The 27795-nt window shown below is 39.2% G+C and overlaps 1 protein-coding gene across 5 annotated transcripts in view; it reads left to right on the plus strand.

Moving 5' to 3' along the window:
* RALGPS2 (Ral GEF with PH domain and SH3 binding motif 2) overlaps window positions 1–27795 on the plus strand; it is a 130513-nt gene that overhangs the window by 44365 nt on the left and 58353 nt on the right. For all 5 annotated transcript variants that reach the window (XM_030493818.1, XM_030493823.2, XM_030493819.1 and 2 more), the window contains 4 exons: window positions 1384–1467; window positions 17453–17542; window positions 20953–21045; window positions 25097–25223. In XM_030493818.1, coding sequence (XP_030349678.1) covers window positions 1384–1467; window positions 17453–17542; window positions 20953–21045; window positions 25097–25223 — 394 coding nt within the window. The remainder of the gene's footprint in view (window positions 1–1383; window positions 1468–17452; window positions 17543–20952; window positions 21046–25096; window positions 25224–27795) is intronic.

Below are 27795 nucleotides of genomic sequence, written 5' to 3' on the forward strand. Positions count from 1 at the left end.
AAAAGACGTTAAGTTCCTGATTAGAAACAAACAATAAAACCCCCAGCAAACAAACAAACCAACCCCTCCCACCTCCCCACCCCAACTTCATAGCTTAGAATATCCAGATATCAAATTATTTTAAAACTATGACTGTCTTAAATGGGACAATTATTGGTTACCTGTTAAGTCATCTTAGCCACATTGTATGGTAGCTGGATGTATAGTGTGATACTGGTTTCAGTAAGTAGTTTTCATTGCGGTGATAAAACTAAGAGCACTTCAGAGTGGAAGATGTGTAAAGAAAGCATTAATAAATAAAAATGAAAGGCTGTGCTTTGCTATTATGACACTTTAATAATTAAGCTCTTTCTGTAGTGATTATTTTTCTTGGTAGCACTGGAATAGGTTGCATGCTGTATATATTTGCATTTATTCTGTATGCTTTTGAATGTTAATAGAGCTCATTTTGATACATTTAGGTTTTTATTATTTTAATCAAAATTGCCTTATTGAAATTAAGTGGTAGAAAATAACAAAGAAGATGATGTAGTTGCCCAAGTGCTGACTAAGTTTTACAGACAAGTTAAGAGGCATTGTAAGTTTGTAGTTACAAAGTAATGCTTTTTCAGGCTTTACAAGTAATTTTTAGATTGCTGTAGCCTACAGTTTTTAGGGTGACAAGTACATGAACTGTGTAACTATGTGTTTGTTTTGGTTTTGTGGTTTGTTTGGTTTTTTGTTTTTTTTTTTTTTTTAATCTTTTAAGCAGGTCCCCTTGCTCTGTTTTACTCCACAAAACTATTGGCTGAAGTGCTGAGTGTTGTTCAGATTTAAATTAAATTGGCTTCTTTTGGAAGGGAAAACTGGAAATAGAAATAGTGTTTCTTTTATTGTAGCTGCAAAAGGTTACAATTTTGGTATTTCTTTAATGCAGCATGCCAAGTTAAAATAATGGGGCATGTCTTATTTTGAGTTAACAAGGTGTATCTTCTCAGTAGACTTTAAGTACCTTCAGAAACAAAAGAATATGCTGCTCTCCCTAGCTCAGATTCACACTTTCAAAGCAGGATTTTCTGTGGTAACAAAATGGATCCTAAATTACTTCACTGGTTTCTAATAAGCTCTGAATAAAAAAAAAAAAAGTCACTAATTCAACAAAAGATGAATTTTAAAAATATAATATTTCAAAATAATTCAGAAATGACAGTTGGGGAATCTTGATTTATAGAAGAAATCAGAAGTGTAACTATATTTTATCTCAATGTATCATGCTCTGTTAAGTTATTTTGAAACTTTTAAGATTTGTCTCTCTATATGATCTTGGTTCTGAACACGCGTTATGCACTAATCCAAAAAAAAAAAAAAAAAATAAAAAAAAAAAAATCGTCCTTGTTCTCCCAGGAGCTGGCAAGCTGTGGCTGGAATAAAAAAGAGAAATACAGTTCTGCACCAAATGCTGTTGCTTTCACCAGAAGATTCAATCATGTGAGTAACTTTTTTTTTTCCAGTGTCATTACATGTACAAATTTAAAAAGTCTGGGGGATTAAGTGTTCTGGCACATCATTTTTATTACTGGTCACAGCTGGTTACTTGAAAACTCAAACTATTTGCTATAAGGAGTTCCTTCAAGATATACAGAAACAGTACTGAAGAACTAGCTGTGTTTGTTTTAAATAGCAGTTATTGATATAACTGGAAAATACGAAGTATTGTGGTTTCTGTACACCACACCCTCTATACTCCGCCCCCTCCCCCCCCCCCCCGAATGCTGTCTGTTCTTTATATAAAGAAAGAATCATAATTAGAGGTTTAAAGGCTTACCAGGCAGGATTTCTGGAGTAGTAATTAGATGTAATTTCCTTCTATGTTATTTGAGTGTCTTTTGCTCAACATATATTTTTAGGGACAAAAACATCTAAGACTTTTGTCAGCATTGTTACCTTTTTAAGTTGATTCTGAGCAAACTTCAAAAATTCCAAAATATTTTACTGTACAAAACTTGTTATTTAACTCTGTTTGGCAAATTTTTTCACATAGTGTATTTGAGATGTATGGCTTTCTCACTTAAAAAATTCTTCGTGTAAAATCGACTTTTAAAATAAGATCAGAATTTTAGCTTTCTACACAATTAAAGCTGTAGGACTCTAACTGTGTAGTTAGCCAACCAAGTCTCAAAACTGTAATGCATTTTTTTAAATGTAATGCCATATTTTGTATTTCAGATGAAGTAATGCTATTACCCTCACTTCTCCTCTTGTAAATGTTTAATAATGTCTCAAACTCCTAAGCTCTGTTCCAGACGTATCTTCTGTACCCGGTCTCACATCTACAGACTGCTTTGTTAATCATCTAAAACTCAGACCAATCCTCTAACTTTTTCAGGGTTGGTTTTTTTTTCTATCAATTGTTGTGTACTTTCTCATTTTTCATTATTGCTCACATTCAGGATATGGCCAAATCCCATTACTTCTCATTGACTACGCTTAGAATGTTTCTTAACCTTCTAATGACTGAAATGCTTGCTTGGGCATGGCTTTTGGGCACTCGCCTGATTCTTCTCTTGACTGAAGAGAAAATGTTACACCACAAACTTGTAACTATACCATCTATTGAAATCTAGAGGAATCTAGGAATTTTCCTGAAATTTTCCTTTCGAAGTTGCTTCTTTATTGGACTATATATCCAACCTGAGACTAGTGTAAAAACAACAGTGCTTTTTATACTAATCTCACTGATATGCCAGCGATTCCAGCCTTTGCTGTCTTACTTATTCACGTCAATCATTTTCTCAAAGAAACGTTTTGTTTTGCTGAATATTATGAAATGTTTTTGTAGTAAGGGCCATGTTAGGCAGCGTACCTTATCAAGGACCTCACTTCTTGTTTGTTATTTATAACATACTAAGGAACTGCAGGAATTGACTAAGCAGAAAGTCAACTTCAAACATATTAAAGAATTGGTAAAATATATTAGTAGCGAGAAGGAAGGAGGGAAGCCTTACCATGGGAATAAGCAATCAGCTGTCTGCAAACTGACCATCTGTCATTACAGTACCACTGTTTAAAAGTATCTAACCTGTAAAATATGTTAAGAACAGAGGGAAGGAAGGCTAGCCTTCATCAGCTGGCCAGAACCAGGAGAAGATACCTGGCCTTTAAAAGTAACTGTGAAAGATCTTAAACATTGCTAAGAATGCTCGATCTGTTTTTAAATAGTGTTTAGAAAACTTCAAAATACAGTATTTTTAGATTAACATAGAGGAATTCCACCATGTCAGCCAAATTTAGTTAGTTTATTATTGTAATTCTGTTACTCATCCTAATAACTTCTTTTGCTTTATAACCATTTCAGATTTTTTTTATTTTATTTTTTAAAGCTGTTCCTGTATTTTACTCCATGGAACATTTGTAAACCTGTTCACTGGATTATTGATTGATGGGTCATACTTTTGGTTTTGTTCACTTTTAGTTTTTATGAAAATCCATACAAAAATGGCTTCATGCATGCAACAAAGGCAATAAGATGTTAGAAATACCTGTCTTTTCAGTAATACGTTTCTTCATAATTGTTGGTAGTCCTGTTTCTGTGGAAAGCATTGCTAGCTGCTAAGGTGAACTTTGCATATAATGTAACCCCAGAGTGCATGTTAGGTGGTTGTTGATAGTCAGTGGACATTTCATCTGTTTTAATTTCCTTTCTCTATTATGCTTGATTTGTTTCAAAGAACTGTTATTTTTGATTGAAAGGCACATCAGTATGAAAGAAATCATAAAACTAGGTGGCTCTCAAAGGTCTATAATGTCTATGAGCTTGATCAATATGTTTCACTGGACTAAAAGACCTACATCACAGTTTCATTTTTCCAGTATGGTAAAGGAAAACCTTGAATAAAATGCAGCACTCTGTGACCAGCTTTGAGGAGTTGTCTGTCGAATTTGTTGTCCTGTTTCTCTCCCCACCACCACCCCCTCCGCATTCCCTTTGGCTTTGCATCTGAAGGCTTTGCAGTCAGAACTTATTTATGAAGTCTCTCTTTCTGTAGCTTATTTTTGGCGAACACCAGAAGACCAATAAACACAAAACAAGAATATTTTAGCTTTTAAGATTGTGTCCTGGCCGTGACAGGTGGTCTATGGTTCTCTTTGTATGTCTTTGTATGGACATTCCATATAGTGGTATGTACACAGACATAGCTGCAGATTTTCTTGTCACAAGGTTTAGGTTTGTCATAAAGACTCATTCCATTCATATGTTTTCTCTACATCCATAAAAGTCAGATATGCCCCTCTGTCAACTGACAGGTTCCTTCACTGAGAATATCTTTGCTAAGGATTTCTTAAGAGCCTTTTTAATATCTTGAAAATTTTGTTTTCTGTTGTCTTTAAGCTCCCGCAGAGACCTATCCTTATAGGATCTTCCCTTGACGTTCACTTCCTTAAAGGGTTTCAGACATTGTGTTGCCTGCTATGGAAAATTCCCTTACTTAGATGCCTGTTATTGCTGCTTTTGTCTAATGTCTGAAAGAAATACGTTGCCAGTAATTTGAATTGTCCTTGGGACACCCCTGAAACAAGAACAGTGTGTCTTTGCTGTGTCAATGAGTTTTGTGGAGTCACCAGTGTCATCAAGACTGGTCAGTCTGAGGCTCTGTTCCATTGATTATCTTCCAAGGAATGAAAAAATGTCTGTCTTTAACAGGCAGCCAGTAAGTACTTAAAGCCATTGAAATTTACCATTAAATCACCTGGAACAAGACAAGTAGCTTCTCTTTCTGTATTTCACATTTTAAGCACCATCACATTCAGACGTTGCAGTTCCTAGGCAGTCTTGGTCTGTATTTAAAGTAAAAAAAAAATTTGAAGACATTTCTAGGTCTTCTTTCCTATTTCTTTCTCATTTTTTTCTGATCTCTTTAAGGTGTCATTTGAAAAACATTGATATAGGGAATTGTAGTCACCTGTAGGAGAAACTCTGCCTTGAGAGCTGAAGAATAGGTAATAAAAAGGGAACAAGTCCAGCTACTTAGTGTCTGCTCAGATGCTGTGTTAGTTTGCCTTTAACCAGTTTTCTGGGAAACTGCTACATGCAGCCTTCGTGACTAAGGGCCGTACACTATTTGAAAGAAGCTCTTCCATGAAGCTTACATCAGCCTGCATGGGGACTGGAGAGGGGAGGGAAAGGGTGCAAGTATTGTTTTTGTCACAGATTCCTATTCATGTTGGTACCTCAACTTTTGACTTAGTGAGACAGTACTTCGGATAATTCTTGGTGTGTTGCGGGCATATGGTTCCATTGCAGAGGACTCATTCATTCCAGTAGTAATGTCCTATTAATATTCACCATAGTTTCAGGAGCAGTAAAACCCTGGAATTCCTATGGGATAGTGTCCTGGGTTCAGCTATAGCAGTCATTTTTCTCCTGCTTAGTAGCTGGTGCAGTGCTGTGTTTTTTAACTTTCAGCCTGGGAACAACGCTGATAACACCGATGTTTTTAGTTGTTGCTAAGTAATGTTTATTCCAACCAAGGACTTTCTCAGTCTCATGCTTTGCCAGGGAGGAGGGGAAGCCGGGAGGAAGCAGAGACAGGACAGCTGACCCAAACTAGCCAAAGGGGTATTCCATACCACAGCACGTCATGCCCAGTATATAAACCCGGGGGAGTTACCCGGAAGGCCCAGATCACTGCTCGGGTCGGGCTGGGTATCGGTCGGCGGGTGGTGAGCAATTGTATCCTCTCCCCTTGTTATTTCACTAATCGTTATTATCATTGGTGGTAGCAGTAGTGGTTTTGTGTTATACCTTAGTTGCGGGACTGCTCTTATCTCGACCCGTGGGAGTTGCATTCTTCCCATTCTCCTCCCCATCCCTCCGGGAGCGGGGGGAGGAAGAAGGGGGGGGGGGAGGAGTGAGCGAGCGGCTGTGTGGTTCTGAGTTACCGGCTGGGCTCAAACCACGACAGTTCTTTTTGGCGCCCAACGTGGGGCTCGAAAGGTTGAGATAACGACAGATCTGACCAGAGTGTGTTTAATCATATTTGTGATAAGCATTCATTGTTACTACTCGTCACAATGGTGATTATTTGGCTCTCAGATGTGTTGCGCTTGATCTCAGAGTTTCAGCATGTTGTACCTTACTTACAGCCACTATTTGCTGTTTTAGCGTTTATCGGCTGGGGGGCCTGGGCTAAGGTTCTTGTTTCACTGTACTTCATGGTAATGACTTGTAATACAATAGACTCATTGATCATGAAACTGGTCTGGTTTGTGCTTCCAGCGTGGCCATCACCACTATACATTGGGAGGTATATAATGAAATATTTTAGCAATTGCATATCTTTTTTTTTCTCCTCGGGGGGTAAACTTACGAAGGAAGCATTCTCTTTCACCCCCCGTTCCCCCACCAGCCTATTTGCAACAGCAATTGAGAGTTCTGAAGGTTTTAGATGGCCTTTGAGTACCCTTGAAACCTGCCTGCTGATTGTGCTGGGGATCAGCATGTTGGCAAACATACGGAGTGTGTTTTACCCACGGCCATCCCGTCGTAGGAACATCCTATTTCGTTTAATGTCAAAAATTCAGCAGTATCAGGTTCGAATCTGGTCTAGGGTTAGACGACGATATAGGAGGACCACCAGGAGATTTTCCCTGAGGCTGGACAGTTATGAGTGGCAGGGTGTGTGGGATAGTATGGGCAAGTACCTAGGCCAGTGGGCCCCTCCAGTGCTTTGGAACTTCACCACTGAACAAGTGCAACATCCGGAAAAACTAGTAAAACACTTAAACGAGGTGTGCTGTCGTCCTGGTTATACCAGAGAGGGACAAATTTTGGCAACGTGCTGGGGCTTGGCCTATGCCTACAGAGCCCTGCTCAACACTATCCAGCACCTTCAAAGGGAAAAAAATGTCTCTGGATCTGATGGCAAAGCAACAGACAACGCAGCTATGCCAACTACAAGCACAGCAGCTACTCAGACCCTGACCACAACAGTCAACACAGCTACTCCAAGTACAGCAGCTACATCAACCCCAGTGACAAGCACAACAGCTACTCAAACCCTGACCACAACAGACAACGCAACTACTCCAACTTCAAATACAGCAGTTACACCAACCCCAGTGACAAGCACAACAGCTACTCAAACCCCGACAGCAACAGACAATGTGGCTACTCCAAGCACCACAGCCACACCAACCCCAGTGACAAGCACAGTAGCTACTCAAACCCCGACAGCAACAGACAATATAGCTACTCCAAGCACCACAGCTACACCAACCCCAGTGACATGCACAGTAGCTATTCAAACCCCGACAGCAACAGACAATATGGCTACTCCAAGCACTGCAGCTACACCAACCCCAGTGACAAGCACAGTAGCTACTCAAACCCCGACAGCAACAGATAATGCAGCTGTTGGTGTTACTCAACTCCCAAGTACAACAGCTGCACCAACCCCAGCAATAGACATTGCAACCACTCCAATCCTAGTGGCAGCCACTGCAGCCACTCCAACCACAGTGACAAACACTGCAGCTAAACCAAATGTCCAGTTTGTGACAATGTCTGTTGCCCCTGTAAGCAAAAGCAAACGAAAGGCACAAAGAGCAACCCGTGAAGCGAAGAAAGATGAAGACCCAGTGCCATTACTATATGCAACAGCACCTGAACAAGAGTTACTACTACGTGGGTCAGAGGAAGAGGAAGAAGAAGAAGAGGTCACTTCTCGACCCCGGACCTCAACCGAACTACGGAATATGCGAAAAGATTTCACCCGTCTTCCAGGGGAGCACATTGTCACCTGGTTGCTCCGGTGCTGGGACAATGGGGCCGACGGTCATGAACTAGAAGGTAGGGAAGCCAAGCAGCTGGGATCACTTGCTAAGGAAGGAGGAATTGACAAAGCGATTGCAAGAGAGAAGCGAGCCCTCAGTCTTTGGAGGCGGCTCCTGGCAGCTGTGAAGGAAAGGTTTCCCTACAAAGACGATATTACGAATCGCTCAGCCAACTGGACCACGATAGAGAAAGGCATCCAGTCCCTGAGGGAATCAGCCATTATAGAGATGATCTATCGTAGGCCGGACTCCAGGAACACATCCGTAGACCCAGATGAAGTCGAATGTACACGACCCATGTGGCGGAAACTTACACGGAGTGCGCCATCATCATATGCCCACACATTGGCATCAATGACCTGGAATGACGGAGTATCACCAACAGTGGATTTCCTGATTCGTCAACTCCGAGAGTTCGAAGACAATCTCACCCCTTCCATCATTTCAGCTGTGGAAAAACTGTCCCAGGAGTTCAAACAATTGAGAGACGATTTATCCGATCTATCCAGCTCTCCACGCGTACCAACCCATGTCTCAGCTATCAACAGAAGGCGCCCTACTGCTCGAGAAAGAAAATATACGAGGTACACGCCACGGGCCACCCTATGGTTTTACCTGCGGGATCATGGAGAAGACATGAGAAAGTGGGATGGAAAACCTACTTCAGCTCTGGAGCAACGGGTGCGTGAACTGAAGAGGAGAACAATGGTCAAGGATGATCCTCCCAGGAAAGCTGCTGCTCCAGTCTCTGGCGAGCAGTTTCCCAGATGGAGCGAAAGAGCTGATTTTACCCCAGCTCCTGTGATAAGGAATACTAATCCCTTTCTACAAGACAGAAGTGGAGAATTTTGTGATCACTATTAGAGGGGCCCTGCCTCCAGCCAGGTGGAGGAGAGGGATAATCGGGTTTACTGGACTGTGTGGATCAGATGGCCTGGCACATCAGTCCCACAGAAGTATAAGGCTCTAGTAGATACCGGTGCACAGTGTACTCTGATGCCATCAAGGTATCAAGGGGTGAAACCCATTTCTATTTCTGGAGTGACAGGAGGATCCCAAGCGTTAACTATGCTGGAAGCTGAAATCAGCCTGACTGGGAGGAAGTGGCAAAAGCACCCCATTGTAACTGGTCCAGGGGCTCCATGCATCCTTGGCATAGACTATCTCAGGAGAGGGTATTTCAAAGACCCAAAAGGGTATAGATGGGCTTTTGGTATCGCTGCCTTGGAGACAGAGGAAATTAAGCAGCTGTCCACCTTACCCGGTCTCTCAGAGGATCCTTCTGTTGTGGGGTTGCTGAAGGTCGAAGAACAACAAGTGCCAATTGCGACCACAACAGTGCACCGGCGGCAATATCGCACCAACCGAGACTCCTTGATTCCCATCCATAAGCTGATCCGCAGACTGGAGAGCCAAGGAGTGATCAGCAGGACCCGCTCACCCTTTAATAGCCCCATATGGCCAGTGCAAAAGTCTAATGGAGAGTGGAGATTAACAGTAGACTATCGTGGCCTGAACGAAGTCACACCACCATTGAGTGCTGCCGTACCGGACATGTTAGAACTTCAGTATGAACTGGAGTCAAAGGCAGCCAAGTGGTATGCCACAATTGACATTGCCAATGCATTTTTCTCAATCCCTTTGGCAGCAGAATGCAGGCCACAGTTTGCTTTCACTTGGAGGGGCGTCCAGTACACTTGGAACCGACTGCCCCAGGGGTGGAAACACAGCCCTACCATCTGCCATGGATTGATCCAGACTGCACTGGAACAGGGGCAAGCTCCAGAACACCTGCAATACATTGATGACATTATCGTGTGGGGTGATACAGCGGAAGAAGTTTTTGAGAAAGGGAGGAAAATAATCCAAATCCTGCTGAAGGCCGGTTTTGCCATAAAACGGAATAAGGTCAAGGGACCTGCACAGGAGATTCAATTTTTGGGAATAAAATGGCAAGATGGACGCCGCCAGATCCCCACAGACGTGATCAACAAGATAACAGCAATGTCTCCACCAACTAACAAGAAAGAAACACAAGCTTTCTTAGGTGTTGTGGGGTTCTGGAGAATGCACATCCCAAATTACAGTCTGATTGTAAGCCCTCTCTACCACGTGACCCGGAAGAAGAATGATTTCAAATGGGGCCCTGAGCAACAACAAGCCTTTGAACAAATTAAACGAGAAATAGTTCATGCAGTAGCCCTTGGACCAGTCCGGGCCGGGCCAGATGTGAAAAATGTGCTCTATACCGCAGCTGGGGAGAATGGTCCTACCTGGAGCCTCTGGCAGAAAGCTCCAGGGGAGACTCGAGGTCGACCCCTTGGCTTTTGGAGTCGGGGATATAAAGGATCCGAGGCCAGCTACACTCCCACTGAAAAAGAGATACTGGCAGCCTATGAAGGGGTTCGAGCTGCCTCAGAAGTGATTGGAACTGAAGCGCAGCTCCTCCTGGCACCCCGGTTGCCTGTGCTGGGCTGGATGTTCAAAGGCAGGGTCTCCTCTACACATCATGCAACTGATGCTACATGGAGTAAGTGGGCCGCACTAATTACACAACGAGCTCGAATAGGAAATCCCAGTCGTCCAGGAATTCTAGAAGTCATCATGGACTGGCCAGAGGGCAAAGATTTTGGGATGTCACCAGAAGAGGAGGTGACGCGTGCTGAAGAGGCCCCACCATATAATGAACTGTCAGAGAGTGAAAAGCAATATGCCTTGTTTACTGATGGGTCCTGCCGTATTGTGGGAAAGCATCGGAGATGGAAGGCAGCTGTGTGGAGTCCCCTGCGACAAGTTGCAGAAACTGCTGAGGGAGAGGGTGAATCGAGTCAATTTGCAGAGGTGAAAGCCATCCAGCTGGCCTTGGACATTGCTGAACGAGAAAAATGGCCAGTACTTTATCTCTATACTGACTCATGGATGGTGGCAAATGCCCTGTGGGGGTGGTTGCAGCAATGGAAGCAGAGCAACTGGCAACGCAGAAGTAAACCCATCTGGGCTGCTGCATTGTGGCAAGATATCGCTGCTCGGGTGCAGAACCTGGTGGTGAAGGTACGCCACGTAGATGCTCATGTACCCAAGAGTCGGGCCACTGAGGAACACCAGAATAACCAGCAAGTGGATAAAGCTGCTAAGATTAAAGTGGCTCAGATGGACTTGGATTGGCAACATAAGGGTGAATTATTTTTAGCCCGGTGGGCCCATGACACCTCAGGCCATCAAGGCAGAGATGCAACATATAGATGGGCTCGTGATCGAGGGGTGGACTTAACGATAGACACTATTGCCCAGGTTATTCACGAATGTGAAACATGTGCTGCAATTAAGCAAGCCAAGCGGTTAAAGCCTCTCTGGTATGGAGGACGATGGCTGAAGTACAAATATGGGGAGGCCTGGCAGATTGACTATATCACACTCCCACCAACCCGCCAGGGCAAGCGCTATGTGCTTCCCATGGTGGAAGCAACCACCGGCTGGCTGGAAACATACGCTGTGTCCCATGCCACTGCCCGGAACACTATCCTGGGCCTTGAGAAACAAGTCTTGTGGCAACACGGCACCCCAGAGAGAATTGAGTCAGACGATGGGACTCATTTCCGGAACAACCTCATAGACACTTGGGCCAAAGAGCATGGCATTGAGTGGGTATACCACATCCCCTACCATGCACCAGCCTCTGGGAAAATCGAACGGTACAATGGGCTGTTAAAAACTACACTGAGAGCAATGGGTGGTGGGACTTTCAAACACTGGGATACACATTTACCAAAAGCCACCTGGTTGGTCAACAGTAGGGGATCTGCCAACAGGGCTGGCCCAGCCCAATCAGAACTTTTACGTACCGTAGAGGGGGATAAAGTTCCTGTGGTGCACATAAAGAATTTGTTGGGGAAGACAGTCTGGGTTATTCCTGCTTCAGGTAAAGGCAAACCCACTCGTGGGGTTGCTTTTGCTCAGGGACCTGGATATACTTGGTGGGTAATGCGGGAAGATGGGGAAGTCCGATGTGTACCTCAAGGGGATTTGATTTTGGGGGAAAACAGCCAATGAACTCAATTGTATGCTGTTGCCTGCTCTATAACACTTTTATAGCCCACCAGCTAGATATCTTCAGGTCACCAGCCGTTGACCCTGACTTCCCTCCGATCATCACCTCAACAAAGAATGAATTTTGAGGAAACCAGACGAGCTCAGCAGTGACCAGATGAGTTTGGCGGTATCATCAGCAGGCAACAACCCAACACTATGTACCGTCCCTCCTGCCCTGAAAGACTATTACAAGAGATGGAACCTGACATCATGGACTGGATGAGTTCAGCAATTTTACAGGGATTGGTCCATGGACTAGGGAACGATATCTTTCTCTGTGTGTGGGTGTGGGTGTATATATATGTGTATGTATGGGACAGGGGTGATGGTGTGCTGAGAGATGTGGGATCTGAGCATGACGTGAATGGTATGGAATAAGGGGTGGATACTGTCCTGGGTTCAGCTATAGCAGTCATTTTTCTCCTGCTTAGTAGCTGGTGCAGTGCTGTGTTTTTTAACTTTCAGCCTGGGAACAACGCTGATAACACCGATGTTTTTAGTTGTTGCTAAGTAATGTTTATTCCAACCAAGGACTTTCTCAGTCTCATGCTTTGCCAGGGAGGAGGGGAAGCCGGGAGGAAGCAGAGACAGGACACCTGACCCAAACTAGCCAAAGGGGTATTCCATACCACAGCACGTCATGCCCAGTATATAAACCAGGGGGAGTTACCCGGAAGGCCCAGATCACTGCTCGGGTCGGGCTGGGTATCGGTCGGCGGGTGGTGAGCAATTGTATCCTCTCCCCTTGTTATTTCACTAATCGTTATTATCATTGGTGGTAGCAGTAGTGGTTTTGTGTTATACCTTAGTTGCGGGACTGCTCTTATCTCGACCCGTGGGAGTTGCATTCTTCCCATTCTCCTCCCCATCCCTCCGGGAGCGGGGGGAGGAAGAAGGGGGGGGGGGAGGAGTGAGCGAGCGGCTGTGTGGTTCTGAGTTACCGGCTGGGCTCAAACCACGACAGATAGACAGCAGCAGCTGGGAATAAGAAAGCATAGTGGAGTAAGCAATTTTCATCTTCCTTGTCTGGTTTGCCTTCTCAACATTCAGTTCTCACCCCCTGTGCTTGCTCACCCTGTTGGGCATCTGCCCCACTGACCTGGGGGTCTCTAATGCTTAGACCTAAAATAAGTTATCAGGAAAATCATTGCAGCTTTTGACTTTATCAGGTATGAATACATTTCATCAAACTTCTTTCAACCTTTGAAATTTCACTGGTTTAAATTATGCATTATGCGTCTGTCTCTTTTCTTTTTCCTCCAACTTGCCAAAAGAAAATTATGAACAGCTCTCACTTTGTAAATAAAGAGAATATTAAATCACTAACAGCTGCTTCACAGCAAATTGATCTGCTGATAGCATTTTGGAAACAGTAATGATTACGTGCAGTTGATTGCAGTCCACTGAGAATGAAGTAGTGTATTTCCAGCATTAGTTATGTGATAATTATATGTGGTGCCTGTAAAAACAGATCGAGTTCAGGGAAGAGAAACAATTGAATCATTCCGTGCCAGGACTCTCTTATTCTTGAAGAATACATTGCTACATGGTACTCCATGATCTACACATCTACTATTAAGTATTCTTTTTAAATATATAATTTGTTTACATGATTTTTTAAAACCTCTGATCTTTTTCAGCTTTCTGCTGAAAGTTAGTTATATACTTGCATACTACTGTTAGTGCAAAATTGTCAAGTTTGCCTATTTCCTATGCCATCATTCTCTACCTTTTGAAAAGAAGTGTTTATCATAAATGTCAAGCTAACAAGAAGTCTGTATTTTTTTGAAGATTGCTGTTAGGAATTGATACGAAAACATTTTGTAGCTTATGGAAAGGTAATTTGCGCTCCTGGTTGTTAAGATTAGCTGTATTAAAATCCTCTTTTTTGAGGTTTTTATTTAAATGGGAGTGGAACTGTGTTGCCACAGAGTTTAAAATATTAGAGAAACTTGTCAACTAGATTCAATACATTGGAAAAATTTAAAGCAAAAGTTCCCACTTGAAAAAAGCAAATTTTATGTTTTGCTAACTGTGAAACTGTGATTGATTGGGGTTGGGTTTTTTTTTGTTGTTGTTGGGTTTTTTGCTTGATTGGGTTTTTTTTAACCAAATGCAAACATTATGTAGGAGAAGTTTGTCTTGAATATTGTGGGGTTGCTGAGTTGCAGTGAAGCGTGATAGTGAAATTTTACTAGCATTACCAAATTAAAAAATGGGGTGGGGAAGAGGTCAGTGTGCTTCGTTTGGAGCAAAACAGGCGGGGATTTTAACTTAGCTGTAGTGATGCAAGATCAGTACTGTTTGGTTTACATTACATGCTTTTTCTGTAGCATATCAGATTATTTTTAACAGATATTTGGAAGAATGATCCAGAAACTTTATTAAGGAGTGTTTTGAATTTGCCTATCTACTAATTAGCACAGAAAGCACAATTAGTTTTGGAACCAACAACTATGAGCTTAAAAGCACCAGTATAATAAAATTAGTATGTCAGATAAGGCAAACATGGGATAATTTAAAAAGCTTAAGCTCTGATTCAAGAAAAGTTATATTCAAAAGTTAAGCATGTTTTTCTAGGTTGAACTTAATAAGGAGGAGTATAAATACACAAATATGTCAAGGCTTAAATGCTGTCTTGAACTGGTATCAAAGGCATTGATGCCCAAAGGCTGTGGGTCATCTAACTTAAAAATATTGTTAGGAGAGTGTGAGAAATAATAACATGTAAATGCAGTTATAGAGGTCCTGAACCAAAATAACCACAAAACATGTATGGGGCAAATGTATTTATGTAAAGAACGAACCTGAATAAAATAAAAAATTGGCCTGTTGAAACAAAAGGGTTTATTTAAATTTTTAGTTTTTCGGTGTTTGGAATCATTAGATTACGGTGCTGTCTAAAGATACAAATGAATAGACAAGACCAGCCAAAAAAACAATGTCAATGCCAGTAAAAACTCATCAAAGAAGAGCAGAGGTGGTTGGAGTGGAAATGATAAAGTGCATTTAATTCTTTTATCTCCTGCTTACTCTATCACTGAAGGGACTGGATGGCTCTAAGCTTCGAAGAAAGTTTTGCATTTTGTTCTGGTTTGTCTTTCCTGCAAAGAGCTTGAAAGTATTGAGGCTGGGTCTGGGATGGAAACCAGGCTTCCTGAGTAAATAAGGGTTACTCGTGCAGCACAGTGCTTATGTCACTGCAATACTAATAAACTTTCATAGAAGTCAAGGCCAACATAGTATATTGTTTGTTTTTTCACCCTTATGAAAATGATTGAGCATTGCTCTGTATTTTGAGCAAGTCTCTTATTACATCGATGCTCTGCTAACTTGAGACCAAAGAGATCTGTGATTTTAAGGCACAGCAATACATGTGATTCTGATTCTTTATGATATGGAGTTCTATGTTAAAAATTTAAATTCCCTTGATCTTCAAAGTGAAAACATCTCTTTAGAAACTCGTTCATCACTCAAGGGAAAAGTTGGTTTTATCAAGCTGTGTAACTACAGCAGAACATCAAACTGAGGTTTAACTTTTTTGACAGGATTTAGAAATACTGTCATACTTAAGTATTTATGTATTCGGTACTTATGTATACTTATGTATTTAAAAACAAAAAAAAAAAGGGAAGAAAACTGAGCTCTGTGGCTAATTCCTTCCTGGCTAATACCTCCGTAGACAAACAGACCAAAGGAAAGCAGTTGTTATGCAAGATGTTTGTGTGATTTTCATGTTTGGGGTTTTTTTTGGGTGGTTGGTTGGTTTTTTTTTTTGGTAATTCTTCCTTTTTTTTTTTTTTGGTTTTTATTCCCCCCCCCCCCTTTTTTTTTTTTTTTTTTTTATATAGTAACTTTGCAGATGTGGATCTTCTTATGCTATTCTGTATAAAGAGCTGTCATACTGTACAAATTGCTACAGGATAAACGGGATATTTCTTTTTTTTTTTTTAATTGAAATTTTGGGCAGGAACCTGAATACATACACAATGTTAGTTTACAAGAAGTAGTTTAGCATCACTTTTAAAAAATCAAAGCAGCATGACATGTTGAAAGATATGAGGTTCATATCTTGAAAGGTTTACATATGAGAGACTGTATTTGTTCATAACGCTGGTTTTAGTAGTTTTGTAAATGCCAGTCACACTGTGCCTAGCCAGTACTTTGGTTTTTCCTGACTTGTAGTGAATACATGAATAAAAGATAGAGTATTTGTTTGTATGATTCTATGATTATTCTTCATGCTAAAGTACATGAGGGCAGAGGGCATGGGAGAAGCAGAGGAGAGAAAAGATTAGCATTTAGACATGTTAACAAAACATTTTTAATCTATAGCTTTATGAGGCATTCATGTAACTGCGAAATGCAGCAAGTATCCTTTATACCATACTGAATGTAGCAGTGATTTTGTAACAGCAAAGTTAGTCCTATAAAACTTAAAAACTAGGATGGTAGCGTGCTGTTTGTTAGCAGGTAATTGGCTTAGCCAGCACTAAGAGTACAAACTATTAACTCTAGGTTATACTAGAAGCTTTCTACCTTATATTTCAGTTTTATTGAGGTGATACTGGTTTGATTGGGTTTTTTAGAGGTGTTCGGAATTTGGAAGTGTTAGGGAGCTGTACTTGAAGGTGTTCAACTCATCTGAGAGTTCAATAGTGCAGCTTTGAAGTTGTGAAAAGGAAAGCCAAAGGATAAAACTCCATTTTAGTTTCTATTTCTTAATTTTTGTGCTCTCTTAATAAGATTTCTTAGTTTATTTTCTTGGGAGAACTTTGAAGTTTGAGAATTTTGCCATTTGCTTTGTGTCTGTGAGATCTCATCCTCAGACTTAGCCTAAAAATGAGTCTGCATAGATTGTACATAACTGATTCTACTCAGTTGTTGGTTTTTGTTGAGTTGGTTTTTTTCGTGGTGGGTTTTTTTTTGTTTTGGTTTGTTTTGTGGTTTTTTTGGTTTTTTTGGTTTTTTTTTTTTGTGGGGGTTTTTTTTTTTTTTGTGGTTTTTTTGGGGGTATTTTTTGAGATATGCTGATGACAAGGGATTTCCTCATGAGAAAAATAGATCCAAATGTTTTTGTATGCAACAAGCTGATGTGACAAATTTTACAAAGACAAGTCCTAACCACTCATACACGGAGAAGGGCAGGCACCAGAACATGCACTATCTAACAAAATACTGGAGTGGGTGGCTACCAATTATGAAATGGGGAAGGTGAAGAGAGTAACAAGATACAGGGTTGAATTCTAAATGTAAGTTGGATTTATGAATTTGATTTAAGCAACTGCTTGACCACGTAATGCTAGAAGGTATCTTGGGTAAGAATGAGTAGAATGACATAGTAAAACACTTTGAAGAAAGTTTTTTATTAATATCTGGGTTATATTGCTTGGGATTTTATAGTATAATGATTTGCATCTTCTAGTATGAATTCAGCATTATAGATGGAAGTTGAATGCTGAGATACTTTTAATATTTTTATTTCATGAGTAATAAATTAAAGGAGTAATGTTGAAGCTCTGTATTTTAAAAAAGCAAATTTTCTTTTTAGGTAAGCTTCTGGGTTGTTAGAGAGATCCTACATGCACAAACTTTAAAAATAAGAGCTGAGGTTTTGAGCCACTATATTAAAACTGCCAAGGTAAGAATTTGCATTGAAGGGGGGCTGTGGGATTCACCATGATGAAAGTACTTATACTTAAGGTGGTCAGTTCAAAAATACACATGGGTAAATATTTATCTGATACCTGATTTAGCTGTGGTTGTATCTCTTGACATGAATAGCTGTTTGGCTTCTGCATTTAACAAAGTTGTCACAAATAGTGACAGACCCAAGTCCTGAAATAGAAGCTTTTGTTTACAAAAAAAAAAAAGCTTAACTATTGATAAGGAAGATGTCTTTTTTCAAATATTGCTTATTAGATAATATAATTTGCTGGATGTGTTTTCTAATGTTGGTTGAACCAAAAAGCTGTGTGTAAAATCAGTTCAAACAGCATCAGTCAGAACAGAAATTGTTTGTTTGCTTTTACTATTGGAAGGAAATGATCTTTTATGTCTTATTCCAACTGTCATGAATAATATCAGCTTAATAAATACTGTTTCAAAAATATACCTGATATACCTGATCTCTGAAAACATTTTAGAGCTTTCATCCTGTGATATCTGTGATATCTTACTGAAAGCCTTTAGGACTGACATTCATAAGAAAAAGGTCAGCAAATCTTGACTTAGGTGTAGATGAACCAAAGTCCTGGCCCTTCTAACAGATTTAAACTTCGTTGTAGTGCGAAGAAGGGGATATTTCTCAAGTTTTTGCTTCATATGGTGGCTGGCTGTTACTACAGCTAACCTGTGTGACCACCTCAGGTTATCTGCAAAAAGAAGTGTGAAATTTTTGTAATTACCTTGGTATTTATTTTGCAAATTCATGCTTTGTCTTTATATGCACGGTTCTAATAACTTAGTATTTTTCCTCTGTGGGATTTGACTATAAAATTTGGGCAAAGCAGGCTAATTCTGTGAGATTCCACAGGCTTTGCTAATCATGCTGTGGTCATAAACTATTAAGGATCTCTCAAATATCTTTTGATATCTGGTGAGTTAATGTATTTTCATCTAATGTATTTTTTAAAATCAGTTCTTGTTTTTTGTTTGAAATACAAACATACAAATTTTTGCCTCATGATTCATGTCCCTCCATAGAAGGGGGGAGGTGCACTTGTATTGTCATAGTTCAGAAGCAGTTTTGGAAGCCAGGTGGGGTCAGATTTAGTTACTGCTTGGATGGGTCTTGTCAGTGCTGGGTGTTGTAGGCTCTGCTATGGGCATAGAACCCTGCATATGCCTGATCTTATCAGTGGACTGCAGATATCAGTGTCTGCTGAAATGCTGCTGGTTTTGATACAGTTATGTGCTCTAACAGTTAGTTGGCTGAGCTTTGCTTACCTACGAGTTCTAAAAATCACAATTACAAAAAGCAAGAAACTGTATATGGAGTGGTTTTTTATATCTGTTAATTTACTTACTGCATATTATCTTGGCTTTGCTTATATATGGCTGCTAACATGAAATTACTGCAGTTAGTGCCATTTGAAGGATTTTCTGTATACACCGAAGCTATTATCAAAGCAGCTTGGTGCCAGAGGTCACACTAATTAGCCTTTCTTCAGAGCTGTAAATTCACTCTACAGTACTGACAGCTATCTGTAGTGTAGCTAGCAGTTCTTTAATGTTATCTCATGCTGTATTGCTTTATGCATGAACTAATTAGAGTTAATAGTTGCATTCCTCTGAAGTTCCCAGTATCCTGATTGGTTATGACTTCTGTTTTAATGCTGGCAGCAGCCAGGAAAGCCCTTTTTTCATTTTCAATCAGTTACACTCTCCTTTAGAACAGAACTTTACCTTGTTTGGGGATGTGTGTGGGAGGGGAAAGAAGAGTTATTGTGTAAATGGATGGACAAATACCAGGAGTACTATTTGGAAGAATAATGGGACTGTGGTATATGGCAAATATCCACACCTCCCACCTCACCCCACAAAATGTTGATTTTGCTTTACAAACAATTACTAAAGAATCCTCCCAAAAGAGGATTAGAAGAGTTAAAGCCTTTTTCAGTAGGTGTGGAAAGACTCTCATCAGTAGCTATGCTGGAATCATAGGGTTCTGGGCACACAGACTGAAACTGCTGTTAGGGTGACCTGACACTGAGCACTACACGTGGCATTCCTGAGTAATACCTATGAGGACTTCGTTCCATAAAAGGTTGTTAGTTTTCTGCCAGTGTGTGCAGTGGAAAGAGAATTATTTGCCCTGCTCCAAACGTATTAGCCAGAAAACCATCCTTGCAGTATCGCTTTTGACCTTCCAAACATAAGGTCTCTTCTGATAGTCAGCATGTAGTCTAGCTTTTTTGTCCTGTTATCTCATGAAAGGTGTTCTAATCAATAAAAATTGTGTAAACTGAGTTTCAGGGAGGTAAAAAAAGACTTCCATTTCTTGAATAGGAAGGGTTCCTTATATTATTGTATCATTTCTAGCTGGAATCCTAATCTACCTGACTGAATTTTCCAAACAGGTTAAAGAGGATTTGCCGTACTGTGATTGAGTATCCATTTCTCTTTATCAGAGTCTTTTTGTTTGGGGTAAAACCTCAGTTTGTGTGCCTGAATGTAGTTCATATCTCTGGGTGCTCGTAGCTATTGGAATAATTGATATTGCAGAAAATCTAGAGAACAGTATTTTCTTCCAGACCATTTTTAAGCTTTCGTGATGGTAGTACCAGTAGGTAATTGGCCAAGGCAGACTGATGGTTTTGGAGACAGAGGGAAAGAAAAAGAGGGGTGTGAAATTCCAAATACATAAGAAAATGCACTTATGTGCTGTGTTTGTAGACGTTTTTTAAGAAAATTCTTTTATGCTGATGTTTTCTGTGTTCAATTTTGGTTTCGTTGTTCCATTCTACTAGTTAGCTTTAGTTGTCATACCCTAAAAACTGTCTTTCAGTGTCAGAAGTACTCAAAGTACGTGGCTTTTGAAATTTGCCTGCTTTATTTCAACCAGCAACAATATTTTCTTGGCCTCTTTGGTGCAGTCTTGATAGCTACATAAACCTGCAGTGCCAAATGCATTTACAGAGTTAAGTACTGCCATGATTACATCATTCACAACTGGGTTATCCTTTTTGGCATGTTAAGCTTTAAAATTCTCTTGAATGCTATGGAAGGAATTTGTTGGGTTTAAATGTCAGAAAAATTCTGACACTTCTGATATATGCCCCAAGCTGTATACCTGTATAGATTTTTATTTTTTTTTTTTTAAGGGTTCTCAATGGACTATGAAGCAGCTAATATAGTCTAATCCAAACCTGTATAGCTGCAATAAGGAAAAATTAGGAGGTGCTGTGAAAGTGGTATGGGTGCACAGCAGTTCACTCTAACTTCATTTTAGAACATGCAAGATTTCTTCATTTTTAGAGTATTTATTCTGTGTTCATTAGAAGCACTTGGAATGTTGCTTATTGTTACTGTATATGTTTTTATCCTCAGAAACTGTATGAGCTGAATAATCTGCATGCTCTTATGGCAGTTGTGTCAGGCCTACAGAGTGCGCCAATCTTCAGGCTGACTAAAACATGGGCGGTAAGTGAGCAGCAGGACAATGGAGGGATTCTGATTTAGTCTGAGGAAAATACAACATTCTGTGGCTTATTTTCAAGGATGCAATACTTATTACGGGTACTTCTAATATAATAATTTTTCTAGTGCCTCTTACATTATTTTTCTAGTGCCTCTTTGGTCTACGGTTTCCTGTTGAATTTTTTTTCCATTCTGGCATAGAAATATTTTCCTTTGAAAAATAGTTCCCTGCAGATTCTGCTAAATGCAGAGGCTTCTAATTTGGCCGAAAGCTATTTTGTATTTAGTTGCTGGAAAATTATGAATGCCAAAGTGGGTCATACTTTAATCATTTAGGGGCTTATACGGTTGGAATTTTTTTTGCTATGGAGAGCAGATGTCCAGAAAGTCTTGATTCAGTTTCCATAAAGAGATTTGCAGTTTCTCTGACTGATAACTAAATCTAGCAATTTTCCTCAGTTTTCAGAAGTGTTTTCATAGTTATAACAACTACACAGTATATTTGTAGGTCTGCTTTTGTACAGTTATGAAAGATTGCTGTTCTTTGGAAACACTTTTATTTGAGATCTGTTTTTTGATCTGGAATTAATATTATTTTTGTGTAGTTGTATCTTTGATCAGAAGAACACTGGAAATTATTTTGCTCATAGATATCTCAGAGCTGAGAGAACACTGTGCTTGATTCAGCCATGAATTGTTTAGTTATCCAGCTGTATGAACAGATGAACTGTGACATTTTCAAGTGTGATAGAAATAATCAGGTGACTGGAATACTCCTATGCGAGGGATCCATATAAAATGGATCATTAAAAAGGGCTAAAAACTTGCACTGGAGACATGTCAACATATCCTCGCATGTTACAGAAAGTATTTCTTTGTCTGAAAACTGAATGATAGTGTTGTTCAGTTGGTAAATGTTACCAAAATTGAATATAGCTTACTCCTCCTGAGGTTACTCAGCTAGAATTCTGGGCACGTTTTGTAAATAAATGATTAAGTGAGATATTGTTTCAAAATACCAACAATGTTTCTAAAGAGATCTAAATGAACTTAACACTTCAAAATGATCTTGAGGAGAGCTTCTGTTCTGGTTTTGTTGCGTTGATGAATCGATGCCTCAACAATTTTATGTAACTGTGATACCAAATTGATTTTTTTGTGCATGATTTGAAAGAAATGTCAACTATAAGCATATATTAATATCACCATGTTAGCTGCTACCATGATTATGCCATTCAGAATTGGGATCCCCCAATTTCTTTTCCTGATTGGTCAACTAAAAGTCCTAGTTTGTACTTACGAAGATTATATGTACTGTTGGAATATGTATCAGTTTTTAAAGTATGCTCCTCTTCCAACCTCTGAAGTGTCACAGAACTTCTCCTGCATTTCTGCAGGTGTTTAATTTCTTATACAATACCAAGCAAGTCTCTGCTTTTTTGTCATCTTATATATGCCTTTGCAAATTCAAGTTGCACGATAGTTCCTAGCAATGTGTATTGCAAACTATTTCAGTTGTCTTTCGATTCAGTTGTCTTTCTCTTGGAAGTTTAGTTTATAAATTCTTGATGTAATTCTAAGCCTTTGGCTTTCTGTATATTAAAAGCAAGAAAAGACATGAAAAGGCAAACCAAGCCATTTTTTGAGTCATCACCAAGTCATTTGAGTAAGTTATACAATAACTTTCCAAAACCTTCAATATGGAAGGATTTCTTCTCCATTTCTGAGATAGTTTGTAGCAACCCACAATCAACTCAAAGTTGGGAAAATAGCTACAAGTATATTCACTCCCTAAGAAAAAAAAAAATCATTTTATAAGGTTGGAATCCAGAGTTGAAAGGAACCATGGAACCATTAAATATTTGCTTGGTAATCTAATGTTCCTAAAAAAGATGAAATTCATGTCTTCTGACGGTATGTCTGAAAGTTGTCTCACTCATTGCCAGCACACCCTCTGAACTCTGGAGAATAATAAATGCTCCTAATGCATGATTTGCCCTGATCAAAACTTGAAAAGAATTACGAATCTTTCCAAGAAACTTAATAGAATATTCTATTCTACTTCATTTAATGTAAAGGAAGGCTAGATGACTAGCTAAGACTTGGGCAATGAAAGCAAATAATCATTTGACATCTGAAGTTAGGTGCATGAATCCTGCCCACTCTGACAGCACCCTGAAACCTCATTACTGTTCTTGTATTTCAAAAGGTTGTCTTCAGTGCTGGCACTCTATAATTAGAAAGCAAAGAACAGTCTAGAAGGCTCCAAATCCTTCCTTGCTGCTGTAAACTATCACCTTTAGCTTTTATTGTTTCTGCATTTGTACATCTCTACTGTTCTTTGCATCCTTTGAGCCTAAGAGACAGAGGAAGAAAAATTATTTAGAAAAAGCAGCAGCTTCAAAACTGAAGAAATAACAGCTGGGTCATTACTTGCTTTCACAGAAACCCTTTTAATATTGTCAGATCCTCTGTACTTTTCTGTATTAATGCAGAAAGTGGAGGTGTGATATGAATTGCGCCATGAGGACACGGGAAAGTCATACAGGGTCAGCTTGTTTAGAGGTTGTTCAAAGGGCCTGAAATGATGTATCAGACTTGAACAAGATTGTGCATATCATCACGTTTTACAGAAAATAAAATTAATTTCATTCAAGCCTGAATTTAGGTCATTACTATATCTGTTAGTCTTGTCTTACCTTCCAGTCTGCAAAATACAAAAGTCTTCCAGACACCAAATGGCGGCAGAATATTTTAGAGTATTATTAAAGGGATGCTAATGTAGGCTGATTAAACTGGAGCCATCTTTGAAGAGATAAACTTCAAAAGATAAATGTTGTGTTCCACTGGCTGGAAAGAATTCATGCCTGTCTACTGTTTCCTTGTCCTGGAATTGGCAGATGCCTGCAGTTTTAATGAACAGGGGATGCTGTTCATCTGAATATTGGAACCAAAATGAAGGATGTAAATTATGCTGGAATGTCAGAGATCAGTATGTCTTGGGAAACAGTTCACTTTTTTTAGAAGTGACTTTCTTCTGAAAGCCAGAGTTTAGTGTGTTAGCTATGCTAATGAAGATAAGGAGATAGGAAATGTAAGTAAAAAGAATTCACTAGTGCATTTGCAGAAGGGACACTTCTATCATGTTCACGTATGTTCTTTAACTGAAAGAGAAAAGAGAATATGTGCTAAGAATTTGGTGATCTGACCCTTGTAATTTTTGCACTATTGGATATCATATAGGGGAAAAATTGTGACTGGGACTAGAACACTGCGTCTTCTGCCAAAATATTCAGCAGGAACATCTTACACCCTTCTTTAAATTCCGACTATGAATTGAAATGAAGCCTTTCAGGTGATATTGCAGCACTAGTTCAGCTAGATGTTTTAAAAACAACTTTTCGCAATTTCTTTTTCCAGACCCTCAAGTATGTGGATATGTACATCTGCATTCATTGTTTTTAAAATTATTGTTGAAAGATACTTATCAGATATTAATGCTATTGCTTTGTTCTTTGGAAAATTATTTGTTGAGAGAGCTCTCAAAACAAGAGTAAGAACATATTTTGGAATTTGGGGTTTTGTGGGGCTTTGGGGTTTTTTTTGAAGCAGGATTAGCACAAAATTTCTCAGTCTTTCTGACAAAGAAATGTTAACTTATGTCGTGGTTTACCCCAGCTGAGGGGTGGAATGAGGAGCAGAAAAGGCCTGTGTAACTTTCTGTAAGTTAATAGTCTTTTGGTAACTTGTATTATTTCAGAAGGATCCTCCAGGACACCAAAGTTTTACCTGATTAATTTTTTTCAAAAGATAGTTTAAATTTAACAACCAAATAGCAACTTTTCTTTGTAAACTCTTCAAATACTCATCGTTAAAGACTAAATGCTGTAATTTTAAAGCAGTTATTGATTTGTTTTCTAAATACAACAGTGGGGGGTAGAGATGGGAATCCGTGCTTATAAGGGTGAAGAGAAATCATAATGATCAATCTTAAGCTCATCTGATTTTGCCTTTTGTGTTGTGTTTTGGTTTGGTTTTGTTTTTTTTCCCCCAGTTATTGAGTCGGAAGGATAAAGCCACATTTGAAAAGTTGGAGTATGTTATGAGTAAAGAAGATAATTACAAAAGGCTTAGAGACTATATCAGCAGCTTGAAGATGACTCCTTGTATTCCCTATTTAGGTAAGTTGAAGTGTTGCTAGTGGGAAACACTAATGACAAACATGCTTCTCCAGTACTTACACAAACTAAACACTGTCTTTTAAGCATTCATGAAACTATTTGAATACTTCAGTAAAGAATCTATAACCACCAGCTGATTATGGATTCTCTGTATTTGACAAGAGCTAACTTCATTAGCTTCAGAAAGAAAACACCTCTTAAACCTTACAAACACTTCAGATTTTACATACAGTATCAGTTTTCTAGGAAGTTATTTTCCTATATGTTTCATAGATACATTAATGGACTTCTGGAGAAGTACTTAAATTGTTATGCCTGCTAGCACTCTTAGTGATAAATACCTGACTGTTATAGTAATGATGGCTTTTAATTTATGAGAAGGTATAAATCACCAACCTCTGAGATAAATATATGTAGATCTTGGGCTTTGGAACATGATAAAATTGCTGCATTTAGTTATACTAAGGTGACAAGAGAAAGTGCGTTGTTGTGACTGACTCAGCTTTATGGAATAATTATGAGTAAATGACATTCTTCCGTATCTGAAAGCTAGGTAAATGTGTTTAATATGTATTGCTTTTGTTGCCAAGATAATCTAGTTTTACTTAACGTCTCAGATTAGTTTGGTTAAAGTGATCAGTGTGCTTTTTTTTTTTTTTTGCCTTTTTTTTTTCCCAATATAACTTTTCTTTGGTATCATAAGATGTTGATAAAATTAAGGAAATGTTTACCCAATTTTTTGCTTTTCAAGACAAAAAAAATAGTTGATATTTTTGCAGATGTAAGTTGCTCTTACACCTAAATTCAGGATGACCTTTTTGTGGTCACTGAGGCTTATTAAACTGTAATCTCCTTGTTCCTGAAGTTTGATACTTCCTTTACTCAGCTGGGCTATTAACTTCTTCACATTAATAACTTGACAGTTGTCTTTATGCTGTGAGCTGTGTGCCCAACACAATACTATTTCGGTAGCTTCATAGCTTGATATGAATGACAATACCATCATTGATGTTAGACTCTAGAATGATGCTTCTAAAATGCATATATTCAGGTTTTGTGAAATTGGTTGAATTTTACATGCTTTATACTTAAATAGAAAAAACCCATTGCTGTAGAGAACCAATAATAATTTTAGTGACAGGTAGTCAGTCCTATAGAATTCCTCATTCTGTCTTCACTTTTTACTTCCCTGTTACATCCCTCCCAGAAACATCCATCAGTTTCAACATCATCTTTACAGTTGTTAATTTCCTGTAATTTCAGGTATTCAGATGTTGGTAATTATTTGTGCCTAGAATGGTAGAAGCATCATGAGCATATTTTGTCTGAAGGTCAGGTGTGAAAATTGCTGGTGTGGTATACTGTCATATGCTACCCTGTTTGTTGACATAGCTATTAAAATTAGGCCTGAATTAAAAGGGGCAAAAAAGAAGCCAAGCATGTGATGTGATTAAACACGTAATTTTGTAGCTTTCTCATCATGTGTACATGTATAGCATATATGCACTGTATATGGTTCTGGAATGCAGTTTCTAGCTTTCCAGATGTTTTTTACCTATATGCCATGATTTTTGAAATATGAAGCCAGGCTCAAATTGTTTTCTTGCTGGTTATAAAACTTCCAAGCCAACCTGCTGTCAGATTTTTTGAAATCTCATTATACTCTGACCCTTGCCATTATGGTCTTCTGATACTTGCTGTTGTACAGAGAAATCTTTATGCTTTGGTGTATTTGTCTGTTACTTTAAAAATACTGCATTACTATGTGCAAGTGTATGTTAAAAAAAGGGTGAAATGTTGGAAAACGATGTTTAAAGTTTTGTTCCATTACAGATGTTTTCCTTAATATATTAGCAACTTCTTGCCCAGCTTTTGTATTAGAATAGGCTTTGACTTTTGATAGTTTGTTGAAGTGAAATGTATATTTCTTTTTTACTTAAAAAGAAAGAAATGCTCTTTGCTGTGAGCTGCTGTGGTTAAAGAACGTGTTGTGACCTGGTTTCAAATTATATCAATTCTTACTGATGATATGGAGAATATCTTCAAGCCTTTTTTTAAATCTCCAGGGGAATAGCATACCTACTAGTGCATTCCTGCTAAAATTAATCTTGTAATGTTTAAATAATCAGCAAAAAGAGCAAAATTTCCTTGAAACTACAGTCATGATAAATCTGGATCTATCTCAGAAGATTGGCTGTTGAGTCCAATATTCTCATTTGATCCAAGCTTTACTCTCCAGTAAGACCTGAGTAGATATGCGGGAGTATTATCCCTAAAAGTTCTTTCTCAAGGCATTTTTACTAATGCAAGAGTCATATGGAACAGAAGTAACTTAATTTGCTTGTATTACTATTTTAAGATTACCAGGTTATAATTTCTGAAAGGATCTTTTTCTGCTGTTGCTGGTATAAAATCATAATGCTGTTCCTGGTTTAAAATGTGTAGAAAAATCTACCTAAAAGTCTGCAGTTTGAGATTGTGACGGTGGGGTGTGCCAGGGAGGGACATTAATTATAGGGTCCATTACCTCTCAGGGTAAAAGAGGGGGTGGGTGGGGGGCTTTCTTCACTGT

This window comes from Strigops habroptila, chromosome 8 (assembly GCF_004027225.2).
Source record: "Strigops habroptila isolate Jane chromosome 8, bStrHab1.2.pri, whole genome shotgun sequence".
In the NCBI taxonomy this organism is placed as follows: Eukaryota; Metazoa; Chordata; class Aves; order Psittaciformes; family Psittacidae; genus Strigops; species Strigops habroptila.